The sequence below is a fragment of the Phyllostomus hastatus genome, unplaced genomic scaffold, assembly GCF_019186645.2.
Source record: "Phyllostomus hastatus isolate PE091 unplaced genomic scaffold, TTU_PhHast_1.1 phas_scaffold_555, whole genome shotgun sequence".
NCBI classification, from domain to species: domain Eukaryota; kingdom Metazoa; phylum Chordata; class Mammalia; order Chiroptera; family Phyllostomidae; genus Phyllostomus; species Phyllostomus hastatus.
The window spans coordinates 13,356,552-13,376,788 of record NW_025334036.1 but is presented as its reverse complement, the minus strand read 5'-3'; the positions used below and the strand labels follow the sequence as shown (position 1 = coordinate 13,376,788).

General features: G+C 47.8%; 1 protein-coding gene across 3 annotated transcripts in view; it reads left to right on the top strand.

Moving 5' to 3' along the window:
• Positions 1 to 20,237, top strand: part of GABRB3 (gamma-aminobutyric acid type A receptor subunit beta3) — a 249,630-nt gene that overhangs the window by 198,158 nt on the left and 31,235 nt on the right. For all 3 annotated transcript variants that reach the window (XM_045825016.1, XM_045825018.1, XM_045825017.1), the window contains one exon: positions 11,041 to 11,261. In XM_045825016.1, coding sequence (XP_045680972.1) covers positions 11,041 to 11,261 — 221 coding nt within the window. The remainder of the gene's footprint in view (positions 1 to 11,040; positions 11,262 to 20,237) is intronic.

Genomic DNA, 20,237 nt, shown 5'->3' with positions numbered 1-20,237 from the left:
CACACCTGCCTCGTCTTCGTAGGCAGGTGTCCCTGAAATAGGAACCCCTTCTGCATTATCGTACACTTCTTGAGCCCCCCCCCATGCTGACCCCTCCACCGTGCTAATGTCAAACAAAAACGTTCACAGCCAAAAGCTTTTCTGAAAGAAAGGGCTTATTTAGCTGCGTGCAAGCAGGCAAAGGACCCAGTCCTGAGCGCGTGGCCTGAGTCGGCAGCAGGGCCGGACACAAAAGGCATATGTCCACCGCCCTGGGGTGGACAGGCTTTTGGATACATGATACTTTGGGGAAGAAAGATGTCGGTTGTTTTGAAAGGATTGACTTTGGCTGCGGATGAAGGGGGCAGGAAAGGGTGACGGCTTCGGGGGGCAGTCCTGCGATGGGTGCACTGTCCAAAAGGAAGAAATACGTCCAGCTTTGATGGTCGGGTAATGGGCCACAGGCTTGAAAGTTCATACAAAGGCAGGATACGGTAGTCTTTCATGTTTTTATTGATTGATTTGAGAGACAAAGAGGCAGAGGAGTAGGTGGGGGGAGAGAGAGAAAGAAAGGGAGACAGAGATTGATTGATTGATTTGTTGTTCCGCTAATTTATACCTTCATTCATTGGTTGATTCTTGTATGTGCCTGACCGGGAATTGAACCCACAACCTTGGTGTGTGGGGACAATGCTCTAACCAACTGAGCTACCCAGCCAGGGTCTCCTCTACTTCTCACATAGCCGCCTGGAAGCTGATGCAAAGCTTGAACATCCATTCAGGAAGGTGAGCAGGCTATTGTCAGCGGGCCCACAGCCATGACCTGGTCAATGACTCTTGCCTCTGTCTCTCCCTTTCCCCAGCTGTAATTTCATTTAGAACACCTCAGAGTTTTTCCTTGTCACTAAGGACTTCCAAACATGTGGCAGGCAGTCTTCCCAGACAGAGTAAATGGGCTGAGGACAGAACAATGGCCTGTCCACCTACGCCCAGCCACCGGGAGGCCGCCTGGGGATTTGGACACGGTTGATTCCCAAGTGCCTCTCTTTTACTTTTATTTTTCAGTTGCAGTACGCACCCTTATGTTCGCTGCAGCATTACTTATCGTACAATAGCCAAGATGACAACCCAAGTGCCCATTAATAGACAAGGGGATAATGGAGGTATAGTGCGTGTATACCATAGAATGTGACTCAGCTGTGAAAAAGAAAATCTTACCATTTGTGACAGCATGGATGCACCCAGAGGATATAATGCTAAGCTAAATAAGCCAGACAGAGACAAATACCATTGGGTCTCACTTATATGTGGAATCAAAAGAATCGAATAGCCCTGGCTGGTGTAGCTCAGTGGATTGAGCATGGGCTGAGAACCAGGCATCGCAGGTTTGATTCCCAGTCGGAGCACATGCCTAGGTTGCAGGCCATGGCCCCCAGCAACCGATCATTGATGTTTCTCTCTCTCTCTCTCTCTCCCCCTCTCCCTCTTTCTCTCTCCCTTCCCTCTCTAAAAATAAATAAATAAAATCCTTTAAAAAAAGAATTGAATAAATGAACAAACAAAGCAGAAACAGACTCATAGACACAGAGAACAGACCGACGGTTGCCAGAGGGGAGGTGGTTGGGGGGCTGGGTGAAAAAGCCAAAATGCCTTCTCTCAATCCCTTTAATTTGGGGGGGGTGGTTATTGTATGTGTACCCCACCAGAACATGAGCTGCTCAAAGGTACAAATGACGTGTCTCCTATCTCTGGGTTCCTAGCACCCAGCGGCCATCTTGCCCTACGGTAAATACCAAAGGGATGCATAAAACAAGAGGGAGGGAAGAAGGATTCTCTAAGTGATGCTCATGTTTTCCCACTCGCCACGTGGGTTCAACAAATGGAGAGCCAGATACCTCCGAGTCTGTTGTGGGAGAGATGGATGCATGAAGCCATTCAAAGCAATGGGCTAGACTTTTCTGCATATATTGCGTTCGTAGAAGTGCCGAGATCCCCCCAGCCTAATCAGTGCTGCAGAAATGCCTGCGGAGCAAGCCTCCAGCACTCGGGGCTTACGTAAGCTGCTCAGAACAATTTCCCAACTTCCCTGACCTGAGAACAACGTACCTGGGAGGCTCTGGGTCATCAAAACTTGCTGAAGCAGGTGCCAACCCAGGTGTCCCTCGACTTCCCCAGCTGCGGGTGCAATATTTCAATTTGGTTTGGAGGCTGCCGTTCTTTCTCGGGGTGAGGAATCTTTTCCTTCATTTCCTGGGTTGCAGAAATCTAGTCAATTACTTAATTGCAGAATAATGAGCAATATTCTCCCTTTCAGAGATGTATTCTCATCACTTTAATGAGCTAAATGCCAGGAGATTCGCACAAGCAGGAGGAAACTTGGTCGTCTCTCTCCTACTGAGATGTATTTGAGCTGCCTGAATGATACACCTGAAGAGGGGCTGAGGGCTCCTTTGGTTAATTGGTTACGTGTTGTTACTGCTGCTGTTTGTATATATTCAGGACTACGCAGATTTTATGCTTGGCTGGTGAATGGCTCTATTGGAGGGTGCCTGCCCCCAGCCCCAGCGACTGGGGTTTCTCCTGGCACTGTGGTTCCCAGCAACCTTTTCCTGGCCACGTGGCCTCTCTCTGGCTATCCAACCCGGGGACCCTTGGGCTGGGCTGGTGTCTTACCCAGAACCTCTTGTTGCCGATGGAAATTAGGCTCTCCCACAGGACTTCGAGGAGAGCATGCCAAGACCCACACACGGGAGATGGTGGTGTGGCAAGATGGAAATAGACACAGTCCCCTGGGTTCCCAATGTCCCATCTCCCTCCGTCCCACTGTGGAAAAAATCCAACCGTGTCTTTACCAAGGCCGGAGCAAAATCCAGTGTCCAGAGTTTTTGCTTCCTGGTAAATAAAGCTCAGTCCTCCAGAGCCTGCGCCGCTGGCCACCGGCCCTGGTGGCTGCTGGACCTGCACGGTCGTGGGCTCCCAGGGGAGAGGGAACACGAACCAACAGGCCAGTGTGTATCACTAAGTGAGTGAGACAGACAGACACACGTCAGACAGACAGACAGACAGACAGACAGAGGGTGTCTTTGTTTCCCATATTAGCTCGGATTTGGGAAGGACTGGGTGCTTTTTCAAAATAACCAGTCCATTTCCCAAGTTTCTGTGGTCTTTTTGATGGGTCCACCCCCTAGTTAGACCCACAGGCCTCTTTGGTCCCACACCGCCCCCTGCACCCCCAACAGTCAGGTATGGGAGGGGCAAGGAGGATCGTGAATCCCCTTGGTGGGGCCACACTGGGACCCCTGGAACGTGAGGCCGCAGCTTCCTGGTGACGCGAACAGACTCCCGCTCCCCCGTGTATTCAACTCGACGTCTAATTCCCTTTGCTCCTTCGTGAATAACTAGTTAACTACCTACGGGAACACTCGGGCTTCTGACTTTCACATGAAATGGAATGTTGGAGCCTGGGGTAAAACCTGGCAACCCTGTGTCATCTTTTTTTTCCAACAGAAAACATGGTGCAAATTCTAAACCCATTGCCTGACAAGCTTGTGAAAGTCCACCCGCTCACAGGTGCTCTCCCTTTGTAAAGGCGACGTGAAGCGTGCAGAGGCAAGCACCTCGGCTGACTCATGCTGACTGATTTCTCACACACACACACACGCACACACACACACACACAGAGTGGGGGGCATGATTTCATCAAAGGGCTTTATGATCCCTAAAAAGAAGCCCGGAGCAATCCATGGTCCTTTAATTGAATGATTTTGTTTGTTCAACTCTTCTTAACAGAAACTCTGATCTGAATACAATTCTCACTTCAGTATTCATTTATGCGGATCCTAAGTTCATCGTAAGCCTTTTATAACAGAGGGAGGGAGGAAGAGAGAGAGAGATTTAAGACATTTTATCTTATCTAATTTTGACAAGCTACCACAGTTCAAACCCATTACAACTAAATGACTTGCTTTATACATCACACCCCTGAGGGTTCCAGTTCTCGGTGGACTGGAGGATTCTGGGTGAGGACACGCCTGGGTGTTCTGCCTGACCTCTGCCCACTGAGCCCCATGTTCCAGGGTGGCGGGAATGCGTCCCAGTATCAACCAGAGGAGCTGGAGGTTTTCCTTGTATGGACGGCTGTGTCACCCGCAGATGAACTGGGTGGACCACAGACCTGGAGGGTCTCACCGGTGTCCTGGGTCCCCCCACCCCCACGCCCACGCACCCGCACCTCAGGCAGCATGTGCCCCGAGGCAGAACAGCTCTAAGTCTCCACCACTGGACAGGGGGCTGAGGTGACCCAAGAACCAGCCAGCATTGAGGGGAGGGGAACGCTGGGCACATGAGCAGCAGAGGTGGTAAGGGGGTGCTAGCAGCTGAGGGGCCTGGGGTCAGGGAATCAGTGCCCTCCCTTAGGGCTGCCCAGGGCTGCTGAGACGCCTGCTTACACCAGGGGTGTGAGTCAGGATTCATACACACACCCAGCTCAATTAATTAATTTGTGGGAGGGACAGTTTATACACACTGCCCGGCCGGCAGAACTCAACCCTCATCCAACATGCTGTCTTCTGAAATCAGGTCACGGCAAGTGATAAGCCGAGGGCACTGTGCCCGCCGAGGTCCCCAGCCCGGCCAGAAGAAAGCAGGTGGTGTGAGGACTGCGGTGCCCTCCCCTCAGCCTGCGGGGCCCCCACAGCACACACAACTCTGTGTCCCTGCATGCAGGCCCGTCACCAAAGCCCCACTGGAGCTGCTACTCTGTAGGCGACAATCTCTGGTCCCGCCTTCTTTCACCAACATGCTCTGTGTGATGAACAGATATGGCTGCTTGTGCCATGGCCAAAAGTCAGTGATGGGAGACAGCCTGGCAATTCCCACTGTGTGCTCAGTCTTCCTACTGTGTGCTCATCTGACTGAGCCCGCCCTCCTGGGTTGAAGTCCCATGAGCTTACCGCAGCATGGAGAGAGGCTTCCTGGTCCCCAGTGTCCTGCTCCTCCGGGGAGCCCCTCTCTTCCCAGACTCCCGCCCCACACCCTGCCCTGCCCAAGCCCCGCCCCTCCCCAAGCCCCGCCCCTCCCATGCCCCACCCCTCCTGAATGTCTCCAGGAGCTTCGGTCTCCGCTGCAAAGGAGGCAAAGGCAGCCACAACTCTTTCATTCTGCAGAGGCTCTAGCCAGTGTCCCTAAAGATTCTCCTTGTACCCCGGTGGGTCAGGCCAGCAGAGCAGACGAAGCGGAAGTGAGAGCCCTGTCGGGCCCTGCAAAGGCCCGCGTGCTGCAGACGCCACTGCTTCCCAATGAGTGACTTCCTGGCACTGCCCGGTCCCCATCCCGTGCCCCTCAGAGCCCCCGAAATCCTTGCATTTGAGAAATGCCAGTTCAGGACCTCGGCTGTTTCCTGTCCTTCCCTCCGGGGTCTTCCACAGCTGCACCCCAGGAAGAAGGGAGAAGGCTCACGGGGGTCCTGTGGATCCCCCTCTTCTCCACCTCTGCTGTGGGTGGGCTCAGGGCCCCCAACAGAGGGATCAAGGGGTGATGGGTGGAGCGGGGCTGATTCTGCAACCAACATCCACTGTCTGGCTCCTTTTGGTGTCTGCCGCCACCTACCCGGCCACTGGCCCCCAGCAGGAGCTGCAGTGGCACAGGGAGGCGGTCTGGAAGGTTCCCTAAGAGGGTCTGGCTTCGGCAGCCACGTCCTATCTCCCTGCCGATTTCCACACCCATGCATTTCCAACCAGACATCAGCTGTCCACCTGGAGCCTTGGGACTGAAAAACGAAAGCTTCCTTCCCCACCCCCATCTCACGTCCCACAGCGTCCGGGGTCCCCTGCCCCTAGCCCACCGCCACCAAGGTCTCTGTGAACCCCTGGGCCATCGGAGTGGCAAGGTCTCTGCCTCTTCTGAGGACTCTGGCAGACTGCCCCAAGCAAACGCGTCTCCTGCTGGCTGGCCCTTTGGCCCAGGCCACGCCCTTTGGCCCAGGCCACGCCCTTCGGTCCAGGCCTCATCCTCCAGAGTGAAAACCAGTGCCTGGCCCAGGGTGCCCTGAAGCAAACACTTTGACGAGGTATCTGTCTGCATGGAGGCCACAAAAAGTCCTTTTAATGGTGGAGGTGTTGGGGGTTTCAGGGTTCTCACTGCTCCCGATCAGAAATGACGTCACCGTATATGACCTCAGTGTCCATTCTCCAGCCATCTTTGCAAACCGCCCCAGCCCAGTGCATTTTGTTCTGTTCTGTAGAACCGCTCAGCTCCGGATCCCGGGAGCACCAACGATGTTCTAGCGGGAGGCAGTGCTGGGTTTGAGTCCCGTTCTCCCCAGTTTCTTGTATTTAATGGGGCGTGGGAGGGAGAAGGGGAGCCACTGGAGCTCTCTGAACTACTTTTTCTTCATTGAGCGAGAATCGAGTTGATAATCCTAGCGGTTGCTCCTTGTAGTTAAATGAGATGATGCCAGCCTGAGGGCGAGCTGGTGCTGGGGCATAGAACCTGTGAACTGCTGCGGTGGCGGCTGCCCGTGGTGGTGGTCCCTGTGTGTGGTGGCCATCATTGCACGTGGCAGTGGTCACTTTGGGGCGGTGGACATTGGGCACGGCACTCACGCACACCACCACACATCCCCAGAGTCAGCAGCAGGGCTCCCCAAAGACTTAAATCATCCATTCGCTGTCTCCCAGGTGCCCGGGAGGACAGAGGGGGCTGGATCACCTTCCCTCCCCCCACCAGCCTCTGCAGAAGAAAGAAGTGGGGTGCTGGCTGGTGTCCCCGCTGACGCACTGATGCCATTGCCGTAGGAGGCACAGCTGAGGCAGCAGGTGCCACTGAAATGCTGCCTGCTCTCTCCCTCTGTTTCCTAAGCAGCCCCCCCTCAAACCTACTCAGGTCAGCTCAGCAAACCCCCAAGATCAGACAGGTGATGCGGACAAAGGTGAGCACCACTGCACAGTGCAGAAACAAGACCCCACCGGGATTTCAGACTGTGAGAGACAACGGGGTTTCCGGGGCAGAGCGAGGGGGTCCCTCCGTTCCCCTGGCCACCCATGTGCACACCAGTGGGAAGGGGGATGGGAGAAGAGAGGAGACTTCAGGACTCCTGAAACCAACCGAAGGAGCTGATGAAACTCTTCTCTTTCACCGGGAATGTGGTCTGGAGGGTTGTACTCACGTTGATGCTCTTTCAAGGGCCACCGCGGCTTTATGGCCAGCATTCTGCCACCCTAACAACTTTGCATGTTTGGGTTAAAGTGCATCGATTGCCTTCCTGGGGTTCCACAACAGTCAGGGCTCCCCTGTCCTCCCTTATGACCCCCAGGGAGCCCCTCCTCCCCTTCACTCTGGCCTCTGCTCGCCATCCATCCGTCTTACTGCTGAACTCCTTGCCATTGCCAAACTGATCTTCCTCATCCACGGCTTTGGGGTTACAATGTGGGTTTTTGCTCTCATGTGGGTCGAGGCCAACAGAGCAGGAGACGGGTGCCATTGAAAAGAGTTTGGTGCCCGCAGATCCCAAGAGAAGGGGACCCGCCAAAGCAGCGGGAGCCAGATGGGGAAGGACCAGGGCTGGGCTCTAGGCAGAGAGTGGCCTTCACCCGGGTTTCCTCGGGAAGGAGCTGGCAAGGCTGGGCAAGGAGGGTCAGGATGTGCTGGTTTGAATAACACAGACCCCGGGGCCTAGACAGTCCCTAGTGGCCTGGTGCCTGGACATGGGGGGACTGGCCAGCCTGGGGTGTGAGAACCCAGTAAAGAAACCAGTTGAGGCGAGTGAGCTGGGGATGGGTCAGTTTGCAATTGAAAAGCACAACTGAGCCTGGCTGGCATAACTCAGTGGATTGAGCTCAGGCTGCAAACCAAAGCATCACAGGTTCGATTCCCAGGCAGGGCACATGCCTGGGTTGCAGGCCACGGCCCCCAGCAACCGCACATTGATGTTTCTCTTTCTCTCTCTTTCTCCCTCACCTCTCTAAAAACAAATAAATAAAATCTTAGAAAAAAAGAGAAAAGCACAACCGAGTGGTTGACAGTGTCCAGGAAGCAGCTACCCTGGGACGGAGGGCGGGCCGTCCCTGCAGAGTCAGCCAAGGCGGTGCTCAGATGCTGAGACGGAACAGAACGAAATAAAAGCCGTGGTTAGTACAGGTGCCCGAGCCGCTCGCTACTCAGAAACCTTCCGTGGCGGGAGCTGGCATTCAAGTCTGTTCCCTTCTGGTCACCACTATGGGGCCCAGCCCTGCCCACCGCTCTGTCCCCTTTCCCTCTCCTTCCCAAAGTTTGGAGGACACTGCACGGCTCAGGGTTTCCCGCAGAGAGCGGCGTTGTCACGTGAACGTCTGTGCCCCCACCTGGCACCTAGCTCAGCAAGGCCAATCTGCTCTGCAGGAACCTTTGCTCCTGGAGGTAGGGGGAGGGGCACGCACAGGTGATGTGGGCTCAGGTAAGCGTGTGGGGCAAAGTCCCCTGTGTCTTCTCATCCACTGGAACCCGTCTAAAGACTTGCATTTTCTGGCTTCCCCCTCTTTTCTGACTTTTACGAGCCTTACAGCTTCAAACGTGTTTTGTCTCCGGTTGTGGGGGACGTCCTGGTTTCGTCGCCGCCGCCCCGGTGTGCTCTTGGTCACGTCCGACATGTCTGTTCCCACACGCTTTTTTCTTTTTTTTTAATAGATCATTTGTATTGCATGTTTTTCTTTTACCATTTACCCCATCTACACCCTCCTCCACCTCAACCCACCCCCCTTCCCCCCTCCACAATCACCACACTGTTGTCCGTGTCCATGAGTCCTCTTCGAATTTTTGCTCGGTCCCTCCGCCCCCAGTCCTCCCCCAGAGCTGTCATCTCTCCATCTGTGGGTCTGTCTCTCTCTTGCCTGTGAGTTCAGCTTGCTCATTAGATTCCACATGTGAGTGCAATCCTACGGTGCTGGCCTTTCTCCAACCAGCTTCACTCACTCCCCCAACACTCCGGGGATCAGGAATGAACGGGCACCGTGGGGCTGGCCAGCGCCCAGGGCTGGCTGTGAGGCCGCGCGGGGATGGTGGGTGGGGTGCCCGCAGGCCTGCGTCGGGGAGACGGCTTCCCCCCACTGACCCGCCCGCCGGCCTCTCGCCGCCCACAGAGCGAGGGCGTTTGCAGACAGGCGCGGTGGGCAAGTGTGTGCACCTGCCGCACAGTTACACGTATACTTTGTTATTTCCCTTTTCTTACACAGAGGAAACTGTATCTACGCGTGCGTGCTTTTGAACTTGGCTTTTTTCACTTAACAATACATCCCGGGAAGCAGCCGCAATGAGATCACAAAGATCGTACTCCTGCGTCACAGCCGCGTAGTGCTCCATGGCGCGGGTGTGCGACAGCTTGGTCATTCCATCTGTTGGGGGCGTTTCTGTACCGTCAGATCGTGGTGGGTGTGTCTTCAGGGTAACTTTCTTAAAGAGTGGGATTACTGAGTCAAACGTAAATGTATGCATAGTTTCATTCTACGGGGTCCGGCAGAAGAATGCCTGCTTGAGCGTGGCTGGTGGGGTCATAACATGAGTGTCATAATCTATGGTTTTAATTCGAACATCTCACCTAAAATGTCCTATGGGGGGCTTGAGTGTGATGATGTTGTTATGTTACAGAATGACATGCTTATGGTTTTGTAATAAAAGGTCTGGTAATGAAAAGGGGTGTTATTTGTACAGGCACAAATAGTTCTGTAAGGTAACATTTTGAGAACATGTTTGCATCAATGTGGTTAAGTAGTACTGGAATTAAATAACATTTTCCACCAATGTAATTATAAATAATTTGTGCTACTTCACCTGGTTTAAATATTAATGTTATACTTGGTTCATAAAAAACATTTAGAAGCCCTGGCCAGGTAGCTCTGTGGGTTGGGGCATCATCCGGACGCACCAAGGTTGTGGGTTCGATCCCCGGTCAAGGCACATATAAGGATCAACCAATCAGTGCGTGGATGGATGGGTAGAACAAATTGATGTTTCTTTCCCTCCCTCTCCTTTCCTCTCTCTCTCAGAAGTCAAAATGATTTAAAGAAAAAAACATTTGGAAGCTTAAAAAACAAAAAGAAGTTTTTAGCCTCTCACTGCTGAATTTTCAGTTTGCGTCTCTCCACCATGGGGTTCAGGATACCCCATGAATATTACCAGATTTTCAGACTTGATTATTCTAGACTTACACATAGTCATTTCCCAAAGGGGTAAAACTTTAAAAATAGAATGTCCATGCTCAGCCCCTGTCTTTTTTCCCACTTTCTTATTGCACTAGCTACTTTGAAAAAAAACAGAAAATTAAAGTTGGGTCCCCTGCTCAGATATTTACTGAGGTCGTTGCAAGCCTTTCAGGGCTGAGAGAGACCCATGTCCCCATCCCACACCCAGATTCAGCTTCAGGCTCCCCCTTTGGGACATGCCCCAAAGGGACATGTCACGTCTCACTTTGGTGCCATGGCCCAGAGTGTGACAGGAAAGTGTCCTTGGCTGTCTGGAAGAATCAGATGTGATGGACGAGGGGTTCAGGTCACGTGTCTGCAGTGCATGTTGCGGGGGGGTCTGGTATTTGCCGCCCCCGCGGAGGGCAGGGGAGGAAAGGAACTTGCACAGGAGAGAGACAGTCGGGAGGTCGAGCTCCTGTGTCCTGGTGGCAGGAGATGGGGACCTAGGGATCCCTTGCTGGGGGAAACAAGTCAAGTTCTCTGCCAACAACCTGATGTTAAAATGTCTTTTAAGGGGAGGGGGGCTTTTTTTCTGTGTGTGTGTGTGTGTGTGTGTGTGTGTGTGTGTGTGTGTGTTTTAAATACATTCACTGATTTTAGAGAGAGAGGAAGGGAGGGAAATAGAAGAGGAGAGAAACATTGATTGGGTGCTTCTGGCAGGCACCCCATCTGGGACTGAACCGCAGCCCAGGCATGTGCCCTGAGCAGGACTCAAACCCACCACCTTTCAGTTGACGGGATGACGCCCAACCCATGGAGCCCCACCGGCCAGGGCCCTGTGTGGTTTTTATGAAATGCTGATTTGGCTGAACGCTGAAACTAATTTCTTTTCTTTCCCCCTGTCCAGGATTACACCTTGACCATGTATTTCCAACAGTACTGGAGAGATAAAAGGCTCGCCTACTCTGGGATCCCTCTCAACCTCACGCTGGACAACCGCGTGGCCGACCAGCTGTGGGTGCCGGACACCTATTTCCTAAATGACAAAAAGTCGTTCGTGCACGGAGTGACGGTGAAGAACCGCATGATCCGGCTTCACCCCGACGGGACGGTGTTGTACGGGCTCAGGTCTGTCCGCCTCTGGGGGCTGTGTGGTGCACTGGCCTTGAACTTCTCCCTTGCAGCGGTCATAGTGGGTGAGGCCACATCCTTGGCTTCATTAGCAGACATCCACGAAACGCTCTGAGCTTTGCCAGGAAAGAAATCTTACAGGATTTGGGGCCTTTCTGCTGCTATTAATAGTCACAAGCGAGAGGACAGCCTGCCTGGGCTTATTTGATCTAATTGGGTCACAATATCTGAGAACCCTGATTCCCTCAGGGTGGATTTCCCATATTATAGCTGCAACGGCCTGTAATTAATATTATCCTGACAGTGCAAAAGCTTTCACTAACATTTTCTCAAAGCCGTGTGCAGAGTTGGAAAAAAGAAAGTTTCGTTATGCTGATGTAGGGTCTCCGTGAAGTTCTATAAGGCGAGGCCGCCAGTATTTATGGGAGTGACGAACCTCAAGGCTCTCGGGTGAGAGTCCTCTCTCACCAGGTCTCCTGATGAAATCACTGGAACCCCGGGGAGATCCTGGCGGCCCCCGGTTACCATGGAAACGGCTAGGCATTCCCAGGATGCTCTCATTGGGCAGGGTGGGTTCATTGCTGGGAATATCGTCGCCCTTTGCTAAACGGTGCCCTTAAAACGCTGCTGTTTCTTGCCTTGACTCTGAGCTGGTTTGTGTTGTGTTCTGTTCTAGAGTCATTGTGTGTGTGTGTGTGTGTGTGTGTGTGTGTGTCTTTCTTGATCTCCTGGCCTGAAAGGGTTCTTGAGGTCTTCAAGGGCTGGCGCAGAGATTCAAGATTTGTCTCAAAATGTTGTGAGTCCTTAGCCCTTTAGCTAGGACTCCACAGGATCTAAGTGAAATTCTAGTAAATACAGTGGTACCTCAATATTCGTTGTTAGTCCACCCCGGAACTGGGGTCACCTGCCGAAACCGACGAGGTGAAACATTATCTTTCTTGTCGAAATGCAGCAAGTGCAGGGTCTGAAGCCAACGAGGACCGAGGCGTGACTGTGTTTATTTAAATCCACACCTCTCTCAGTGCTTCAGGATGAGCAAAGGGAATTACTGAGCGTCCCCTTGAGTACAAAGTGTTAGGAGTTTTCTCAAAACTGCAATACACAGACCAAGAGCCAACATTTTCGCAGTGCGAGGAATGTTTGGAACTGTGAGAATAGAAGTGGCATGTGTCGACCAAGCCCAGGCGGCACTGTGAAGAGAAGCTAGATCGATGTTTCCCAGAGACCTTTGCAACATTGTGCATTTTTGCCCAAAAATGAGAGATGGAGGTTCTGACAAGACATCAGTTGTACAAAAGATGCTTCAGAAACCACATGAGCATAAAATGAGCTGGAAATTGAGTCCTTCGTTCACCTGCCTCCGCCCCCAAAACACTGGATAGCAGGAGTGTGTGCGCACACCTGTGTGTGTGTAAGGAAGCAAATACCAGTAAAAACTTAGGCTAGGCTCACTTGGCTTTTGAACAAAACTTTCTATTTGGGATCTCTCCAGGTTGATGTTGGTGTTCCTTATTTTCTTACCAGAGGCAGAATACGTTAGTATGTTTCTCTTAAAATCAGAGAGCTTTAACCCTGTTAGACTAGTGTCTTAGCCCATTTTGGCTGCTGTAACAAAATGCACAGATGGAGTGGATTATAAACCCCAGGTGTTTATTCTCAAGGTTCTGGAAGGAGAACATTCAAGGTCAGGGAGCCGGCAGGTTCAATGTCAGGTGAGGACCAGCCTCCCAGTTCATGGCAGGCACCTGCTCACTGGGCTCCCACAGTGGAAGGGACAGGGAGCCTGTGGGGATGCTATGACAAGGACACTAACACCATTTCTGAGGGCTCCGGCCCTCGGGACCTAAGTCCCCACCTCCTCATACCCCCACTTTTGGGGGGACTAGGATTTCCACTTAATGAATTTGGGGTCCATAAACATTTCCATCATAGCAGACAGAATGGCATAGCATGAATGACAGAACTGTGTTAAATCTTCAAACACCGTTGGAAAGTGTTGAAGATTTGACACATTAAAGCATGCAAGAATAAAAAAATATATATATATATAATAAAACCATATCTTCACCTAATATTCTGTCTGCACATTTATAGATAAACATTAGATCGTCATAAAATAATAAGCTATGGGAAATTTTCAATAACAGACTTCATACAATAACCTAAAAAAAATTTTCTCTCGTCAATTTGCATCCATTATACATCTCAAGAAGTCTCTGAAATCAGTAGACGGAATCCTAAATAAGTTGCTATTTTCATTCAAATGTCATCTCAATATACTCCTTCCATTTATTTAGAACCTCATATTTTTGAAGCAAGCCTTCAGATCTCTGTGGACCTGCACAAGCTGTCAGGAGACAATTTCTAAACACCAGGCCACCACACGCCACACATGCTCAGCAGCTGCTCTCCCAGCTGCTTCCCTTCAAAATCAGCTCAGCCAGGGATCTCTGTCTTTTGACTCAAAGAATGCACAGAGTTGCCCTGGCTGGCATAGCTCAGTGGATTGAGCGCAGGCTGCAAACCAAAGTATCGCAGGTTTGATTCCCAGTTAGGGCACATACCTGGGTTGCAGGCCATGGCCCCCAGCAACCGCACATCAATGTTTCTCTCTCTCTTTCTCCCTCCCTTCCCTCTCTAAAAATAAATAAATTTTAAAAATCTTAAAACACACACACACACACAGAGCTATCAAGAGGAATTTGAACTTGAAGTAATTTGAATTTTTGGACCAATAGTACATGAGTGTGTCAAAATATTGATAATTTTTTTTATCCTCACCGGAGGATATATATCTTTTATTGATTTTAGAGAGAGAGGAAGGGGAGGAGAGAGAGAGAGAAACATCCATTGGTTGCCTCCCATGTGCGCCCTGACTGGGGATTGAACCCACAACCTAGGTATGCCTTATCTATGCTCCAAGAGCTGAGGCAAAACCTGGACAAAGAACCAGAAGAAATTTGGAAGTATGTCAATAACAAAATAAAATAAGCAAAGAGATAGAAATTATAAAAAAGAGCCAAACAAATTTTGAAACTGAAAATACAATTGAAGAATTACTAGAGGGGTTTATAAGCAGGTAGGAGAAAAAAATCAACAAATTTAAGTGTAGGCCAATTTAAAATGATCAAGTCTGAGGAAAAGAAAGAATAAAGATCGAAGAAAATCAAATGGAGCCAAAGAGACACCTGGGAAACCAAGTGTGCCAAAATATGTATAATGGGAGTCCTAAGGGAGGAGCATCAGAGAGGGGCAGAGAGAGTATTTGAAGAAATAATCATGGAAAACTTCTCGAAGTTATGTAAAACATGAATCTACAAATCCACGAAGCTCCATGAACTCCAAGAGGGATAAAACAAAAGAGACCCACACTAAGACACATACCATCAAACTACAAAAGCTACAGATGCAGAGAGAATTTTGAAATCATCAAGAGGGAAGCAACTGATCACTTATAAGGGAGCCTCCACCAAGATCAGCAGCCACTTTTTCATCAGAAAGCTTGGAGGTCAGAGGCAGTAGAATGGAGGACAAAAACTGTTGAGAGAATTCTCTGTCTGGCAAAACTACCTTCAAAAATGAGGAGTAATTAGTCACTTCTCAGATTAACAAGATCCGAGGGACTTTATTTCAACTAGACCTGTCCCTCAAGAATAGATAAAGGAAGTCTATTAGGTTGAAATGAAAGAGTGTCCGAGAGTCACTTGAAGGTGTATGAAGATATAAAGATCTCCAGTAAAAGTAAGCAGAACCACCATTATTCTGTGAGTGTGTGTGTGTGTGTGTGTGTGTGTGTGTAACTCCCCCTTTTTTATGGTCTACATGATTTAAAAGACAAGTGCATAAGAGCAACTATAAATCTAGGTTAATAGGTAGGCAATGTACAAAAGGCAATTTAACATCAATAATGTGTGTGCAAAGCAAATTAAGTAGAGATGTAGAGATTTTACGTATTCTTAAAGTAAAGCTGATATCCATTCAAATTAGATTATTATAATTTTAGCATGTTACACATAATCTCTACGGTCACCAAAATGGAAATACACAAAGGAAATGAAAAGGAAATCAAAACAGGTTACTACAAAAACATCAACTACATAAAAAAGAAGATAAAGATGGGAGAAATGAAGGAACGAAAAGCTGTAGGACACACATAAATAAAAACAAAAACAAAAGAAGTAACAAAATGTCAGAAGCAGGTCTTTCTTTCACTATAATTACATTAAATGTAAATGAATTAAACTCCTATATAAGACTGGCAGAATGGATACAAATAAAAGAAGATCCATCTGTCTGCTACCTACAAGAGATTTACTTTATAATTAAGGACACAAATTCAATGGGAAAGGGTGGAAAAATGTATTCCATACAGACAGTAATCAGAAGAGAGCTGAAGTGGCTCTATTAATATGAGATGAAATAGACTTTAGTGGGGAGGGTTGGGGGGGCTGGATTGGGAGTAAAAGGGAGAAAACTGTACTTGAACAATGATTAAAATAAAATTTAAAAAAAGGAAAAAAGGGGGAAAAAAGAAATAGACTTTAAATCAAATAGACTTTCTTGTTTTTACAAGAATCAAGAACACCATATATACATATTTTTTTAAGATTTTATTTACTTATCTTTAGAGGGGAAGGGAAGGAAAGAGGGAGAGAAATATCAATGTATGGTTGTCTCTCATGCGTTCCCTGCTGGGAACTGGCCTGCAACCGAAGCATGTGCCCTGACTAGGAATTGAACCATGATCCTTTGGTTCACAGGCCCACGCTCAATCCACTGAGCTACACCAGCCAGGGCAAGAACACCATATGTATTGATAAGTCAATTCAACAAGAAGACATGACAGTTACAGAAATATATGCACCACACATCAGAACTCCAAAATACATAAAGCAAACTTTCACAGAATTGAGAGGAGAAATAGTTCTACAATAACCACAAAAATTATGAGATGCTGGGATTCAGTTCTGAGAGGGAAATTTATGCTTGTTGCCACATACATTAAAAAGAAATATTCACTTTACATTTTAAGGCACTAAAAAAATAAAGAGTAAATTAAACCAAAAGCTAGCAGAAGGAATAAAATAATAGAGTAGAGATAAATAAAATAGAAAGTGCCTAAAATTATTTAGAAAAACCAATGAAACCAAAATTTGGTTCTCTGAAAGATTTACTAAATGGACAAAACTTTAGTTCGATTGACCAAAAAAAACGAGGGAAAAAACCTAAATAACTAAAATCAGAAGTGAAAAGAGGAACATTACTACCAATGGACAGAAATAAAAATATTTATAAAAATATGTATATGAGAATACTGTGGAAAATGTTATACCAGAAAATGGGATAACCTAGATGAACTGGAGAAATCCCTAGAAGCACACAACCTACCAAAATGAATCCTAAAGATACAGAAAGTCTGAATAGACCACTAACTAGTGTGGTGGTCAAATCAGTAATCAAAAACCTCCCACCCTAAAATTCCTGAATCAAGAGGCTTCACTGGTGAATTCTACTAAACATGTAAAGAAGAATTAACCCTGGTTAGTGCAAAATGAAACTCTTCCAAAAAAAAATTGAAGAGAAAAGGATGCTTCCTTCCTCAGTCTGCAGATAGCATTACCCTGATCCCAAAGTCAGACAAAGACACTCCAAGAAAAGAAAACCACAGACTAATATCCCTTATCGGTATTAATATAGAAATTCTCAACAAAATCCCAGCGAGCTGAAGCCAGCAGCATGTACCATGACCAAGTGGGATTTATTCCTAGAACATGGGGATGATTCAAACATAGGAAAATGAGCTTAACAAAGTGAAAGGGGAAAAAAGACACCATCCTGTCAGTTGATGCAGAGATAGGATTTGACGAAATTCAACACCCTTAGGATAAAAGTGTGCGAAGACCTAGAATAGAAGGGAACTTGCTCATGTGATGAGCGCTGTATATGAAAATCTCACAATCAAAATCATACTCGTTTGTGAAAAATGGAAATCATTTTCCCTAAGATACAAGTCAGGGACACCTGCTCACGCCATCTCTGTCCTAACAAAAAGGGAAGGAGTAAAATTGTCTGCGTGCAGATGATATGATCTTACGAGGGAAACCCGAAGATTCTATGCAACACCCACCCCCAAAGAAAAACTTGATAGATCAAAAAAAATCATCAAAATTGCAGATTTCAAAATCAACATATAAAAATCAGGTACACTTCTGTATATTAACAATTACAAATCCCAAAAGGAAATTCAGGAAGTAATTTTATTTACAATATGATCTGAAAGGGTGAAATACTGAGGAATAGACTTAATGATGGAGGCAAAAGACTTGTAGGCTGGAAACTCTAAAATCTTGCTGAAAGAAGTTTAAGAAGAGATGCGTAAATGGGAAGAAATCTTGTGCTCACTGATTGCAAGACTCCACGTTGTTAAGATGACAGTACTCCCCACGGTGGTCTGCACATCCAGTGCCATCCCCCTGAAAATCCCACTAACGTTTTTTGTCAAACAAAAAACCCCACTCTGCAATTTATGTGGGATTGTATGGGACCCTAGACATCCAGAACAATCTTGAAAAAGAAAACCAGTTGGTCTCACATTTTCTGATGTTAAAACTTACTGCAAAGCCATAGTAATCAAAACAGTGTGATGCGGAAATAAGAACAGGCACACAGGTCAATGGGATAGGATAGAGAATCCCCAAAATAAACTCTTGCATATATGGCCACATGATTTTCAACAGGGGACCAAAATGATTCAATGAATAAAGGACAATCTTTTCAATACATAGTACCAGAAAAACTGGATATCCACATGTAAAAGAATGAAGTTGGATGCTTACCTTATACCATACATAAACACAGTGAGCTCAAAGTAGGTAAAAAATGTAAATGTGTAAAAGCATTTTACACATTTACCTGATAAAGATATAAGGTATAGGGGGAGAGCTTAATGACATTGGCTTTGGCGATGATTCCTTGGATATGACATGAAAATCACCACCAACAAAAGGAAAAAGAGGTAAATTGAACCACATCGAAATTAAAAACATCTGTGTGTCAAAGAATACAACAGAGTGAAAAGGCAACCCATGGAATGGGAGAAACTTTGGAAATCATATACTTGATAGGGGTAGTTAATATCTGGATTACATAAAGAACTAGGAACCAGCAACAACAGAAACAAAAATGGCCATTTCAACCCAGACAAAGGACTTCAACAGACATATTTCTCCAAAGAAGATGTTCGAATGGCCAATGAGCAGGTGAAAAGATGCTCAATGCAATTACCCATAAAGGGAATGCAAATCAAAACTCAGTGAGGTGGCACCCCACACCTGTTCGGATGGTTATTACACAAAAGGTGGAGAACAACAAGTGTTGGCAAAGTTCTGTGGTGATGGGAACGCTTGTGCATTGCTGGTGGTTGTGTAAGATCACTCAGCGGTATGGAAAGCAGGATGTCTTTGTCTCACAATGTCAACCACAATTGTCATATGATCCAGCAGTTCCACTCCTGGATATATACCTGAAGAAACAAAAGCAATACCAATGCTTGTATTCACAGCAGCATTCTTCACAACAGGCAAAAGGTGGAAGCAGCCAAATTGTCCATCAACACATGAATGGATAAACAAAACATGGTATGTCCATACACTAGAGTATTACTCAGTCAGAAAAAGGTATGAAATGCTGATACATGATACAAGAATGGTGAACTTTCAAAACATGGTGAGTGAGACAGGCCAGGCACAAAAGTACAAATGTTACGTGACTTCACTTCTATGAGGGACCTAAAAATAAGTAAATTCACAGAGAGAGAAAGTAGACCAGAAGTTACCCACTCCTGGGGGGAGAAGGGGAGAATTACTGTTCAGTGGGTACTGAGTGTCTATCAGGGATGATGGAAAATGTATGGGTACAGATGGTAATGATAGTTGCACAGCAGTGTGAACGTACTCAGTGCCAATTAAAAATGGAAAAAATGGGCTTTGGCTGGTGCGGCTCAGTGGATTGAGTGCCAGGCTGTGAACCAAAGAGTTGCAAGTTCGATTGCTAGTCAGGGCACACGCCTGGGTTGCGGGCTGGGTCCCCACTAGGGGGGTGCATGAGAGGCAACCACACATTAATATTTCTCTCCCTCTCTTTCTCCCTCCCTTCCTCTCTCTCTAGAAATAAATAAAATCTTTTTCAAAATGCAAAAAAATTGTGTTAAGCATATTTTACCCCAATTTTTAAAAATGTATTTATTTATATTTAAAGAGAGGGGAAAAGAGGGGAACATCAATGTGTGGTTGCCTCTTGCACACCCACTACTGGGACCTGGTCTGCAACCCAGGCATGTCCCCTGACTGGGAATCGAACTGGTGACCCTTTGGTTCACAGGCCTGTGCTCAATCCACTGAGCCACACCAGCCAGGGCCTCAGTTTTGTTTTGTTTTTAATTATTGTTTTGTGTTTAATTCTAATTTCTTGACTTGTGTGCTGTTTGCTTCTGCTGTTCCTCTAATAAAACCCAGCTCCTTGCCCATTTTCTGTGCTGAACCATCACCTTCTCTCTGGTTTCAAACCCTTGTCTTCCTCCCCTGCGTTAGGAAGGTTTTACCCATTTTCAGTCTCCTTTCCCTTCTTAGCTTTGTCCCCAGACCAGCGGTAGCAACGTCATCTGGGAAATAATCGCAGGCGCTCCGCAGCCCTTCTGCTGAGAATCCGCATTTTAACAAGATCCCTCAGTGACGCGGGTGCCGGTCCACGTCATGAAATGATCCTCAGCTGTGTCGATTCCCCCATCTGTCTGCAGCCCAAGATTCCCATGAGCACTCGGGGCTGGGTGCCTTGCCTCCTTTTCTTGGTTTTACTGTGTCTGCCCATCTGTCTTCCTCTCAGGCTGTTCCTTCCTTCTGTCTCTGCACTTGTTTGGAAAAGGGCGGATTGCATTCAGGCCTTTTGACAACCAGGCCTAATACCTTCCAAATTTTT